Source organism: Procambarus clarkii, chromosome 48, assembly GCF_040958095.1.
Source record: "Procambarus clarkii isolate CNS0578487 chromosome 48, FALCON_Pclarkii_2.0, whole genome shotgun sequence".
Lineage (NCBI taxonomy): Eukaryota > Metazoa > Arthropoda > Malacostraca > Decapoda > Cambaridae > Procambarus > Procambarus clarkii.
Window position 1 is genome coordinate 2,939,941 of NC_091197.1, and position 2,306 is coordinate 2,942,246.

Genomic DNA, 2,306 nt, shown 5'->3' on the forward strand with positions numbered 1-2,306 from the left:
GAGAGAGAGAGAGAGAGAGAGAGAGAGAGAGAGAGAGAGAGAGTGAGATACACACAGACAGACAGAGACAGACACACTAATCACAGGAGTGTTAAAGAATTAGATACGCCAGGAAATTGTACTCAATAGGACCGACGATTGAAAACTTTCAAAATTATTTTGTGATCATTAGGTGCACTGTTGCCCTGCCTTCCACTACCTGGTTGAAGCTGCCCGCTCGCTGTTCAGCTGGTGAAGCTGTCCACTACACAGGACGTTGTAGCTGTCCACTATACAGGACGCTGAAGCTGTCCACTATACAGGACACTGAAGCTGTCCACTATACAGGACGCTGAAGCTGTCCACTACACAGGATGCTGAAGCTGTCCACTACACAGGACGCTGAAGCTGTCCACTACACAGGACGCTGAAGCTGTCCACTACACAGGACGTTGAAGCTGTCCACTACACAGGACGCTGAAGCTGTCCACTACACAGGACGCTGAAGCTATCCACTATACAGGACGCTGAAGCTGTCCACTATACAGGACACTGAAGCTGTCCACTATACAGGACGCTGAAGCTGTCCACTACACAGGACGCTGAAGCTGTCCACTACACAGGATGCTGAAGCTGTCCACTACACAGGACGCTGAAGCTGTCCACTACACAGGACGCTGAAGCTGTCCACTACACAGGACGCTGAAGCTGTCCACTATACAGGACACTGAAGCTGTCCACTACACAGGACGCTGAAGCTGTCCACTACACAGGACGCTGAAGCTGTCCCCTACACATGACGCTGAAGCTGTTCTCTCTACAGCTAACTGGCTAGTGATAAGTAAATAATACATATGACTGAAGCAGCCACTTAAATTATTTTTTCTCGCATAAACAAATATAAAAATGTGCAGTGGCGCAATAGTCGACGCGATCAGCTTACAACCGAAAGGTCTCGACATTGATTCCATTCACAGGGCGAGACATTTAGTCATGTTTCCTTACACCTCATGCAGCTGTTCACCCAGCAGGTACCCAGGAGTTAGGCGACTGTTGTGGGTGGTATCTTCTGGAATGCCCCCCCCCCCACATGTTGGATTTGAGTGGCCTCGATAAGCCCAACAGGCTCCGGTTTCTCGACAATGGGAAGCCGTTCCATGAATATCTAAGAAGCATTCTGAGAGGAGGATATAATTTCGTGTTCTTGAACCACTCCCGACCTGGTCGACCAGACCACACCCGACCTGGTCGACCAGACCACACCCGACCTGGTCGACGAGACCACATCCGACCTGATCGACCAGACCACACCCGACCTGGTCGACCAGACCACACCCGACCTGGTCGACGAGACCACATCCGACATGGTCGACCAGACCACACCCGACCTGGTCGACCAGACCACACCCGATCTGGTCGACCACACCACATACCTGACCTGGTCGACCATACCACACCCGACCTGGTCGACCAGACCACACCCGACCTGGTCTACCAGACCACTCTCGACCTGGTCGACCAGACCACACCCGACCTGGTCGACCAGACCACACCCGACCTGGTCGACCAAACCACACCCGACCAGGTCGACCAGACCACTCCCGACCTGGTCGACCAAACCACACCCGACCTGGTCGACCAGACCACACCCGACCTGGTCGACCAAACCACACCCGACCTGGTCGACCAGACCACACCTGACCTGGTCGACCAAACCACACCCGACCTGGTCACCAGGACCACACCCGACCTGGTCGACCAGACCACACCCGACCTGGTCGACCAGACCACTCTCGACCTGGTCGACCAGACCACACCCGACCTGGTTGACCAGACCACACCCGACCTGGTCGACCAGACCACTCTCGACCTGGTCGACCAGACCACACCCGACCTGGTCGACCAGACCACACCCGACCTGGTCGACCAGACCACACCCGACCTGGTCGACCAGACCACACCCGACCTGGTCGACCAGACCACACCCGACCTGGTCGACCAGACCATACCCAAAATAAACATTGACAACTAAGTGGTCTGAACTAAGCTAACCCTACATGATGATGTAACAACCTAATGGAACACCAAGAGCTTAACTGGTATGACAAGCTTGAAGCTTTGTCATGCCATGTGTTTGTTGCTCATGGTTCATAGTCAGGGGTTCATGAAGCCTTTACACAACCCTTTACGAAACATCTACATCTTTCCTCACTCATGGTAGCTTGATTAAGGAATTTATTAAAATTCGTTATTTATTATTTTTTATGTATATTTAAACAGTTTACGAGCTTGGAAACTTCACAACCCGAGGTTGTTATTGTTACAAA

The 2,306-nt window shown here is 52.4% G+C and overlaps 1 protein-coding gene across 1 annotated transcript; it reads left to right on the forward strand.

Moving 5' to 3' along the window:
- The first annotated feature begins 1,069 nt into the window (after positions 1-1,069).
- On the forward strand, positions 1,070-2,011 carry LOC138350970 (proteoglycan 4-like). The gene has a single exon (XM_069302432.1). It carries the CDS (start codon positions 1,070-1,072, stop codon positions 2,009-2,011), a length of 942 nt encoding a protein of 313 aa, XP_069158533.1.
- Positions 2,012-2,306: the final 295 nt, after the last annotated feature.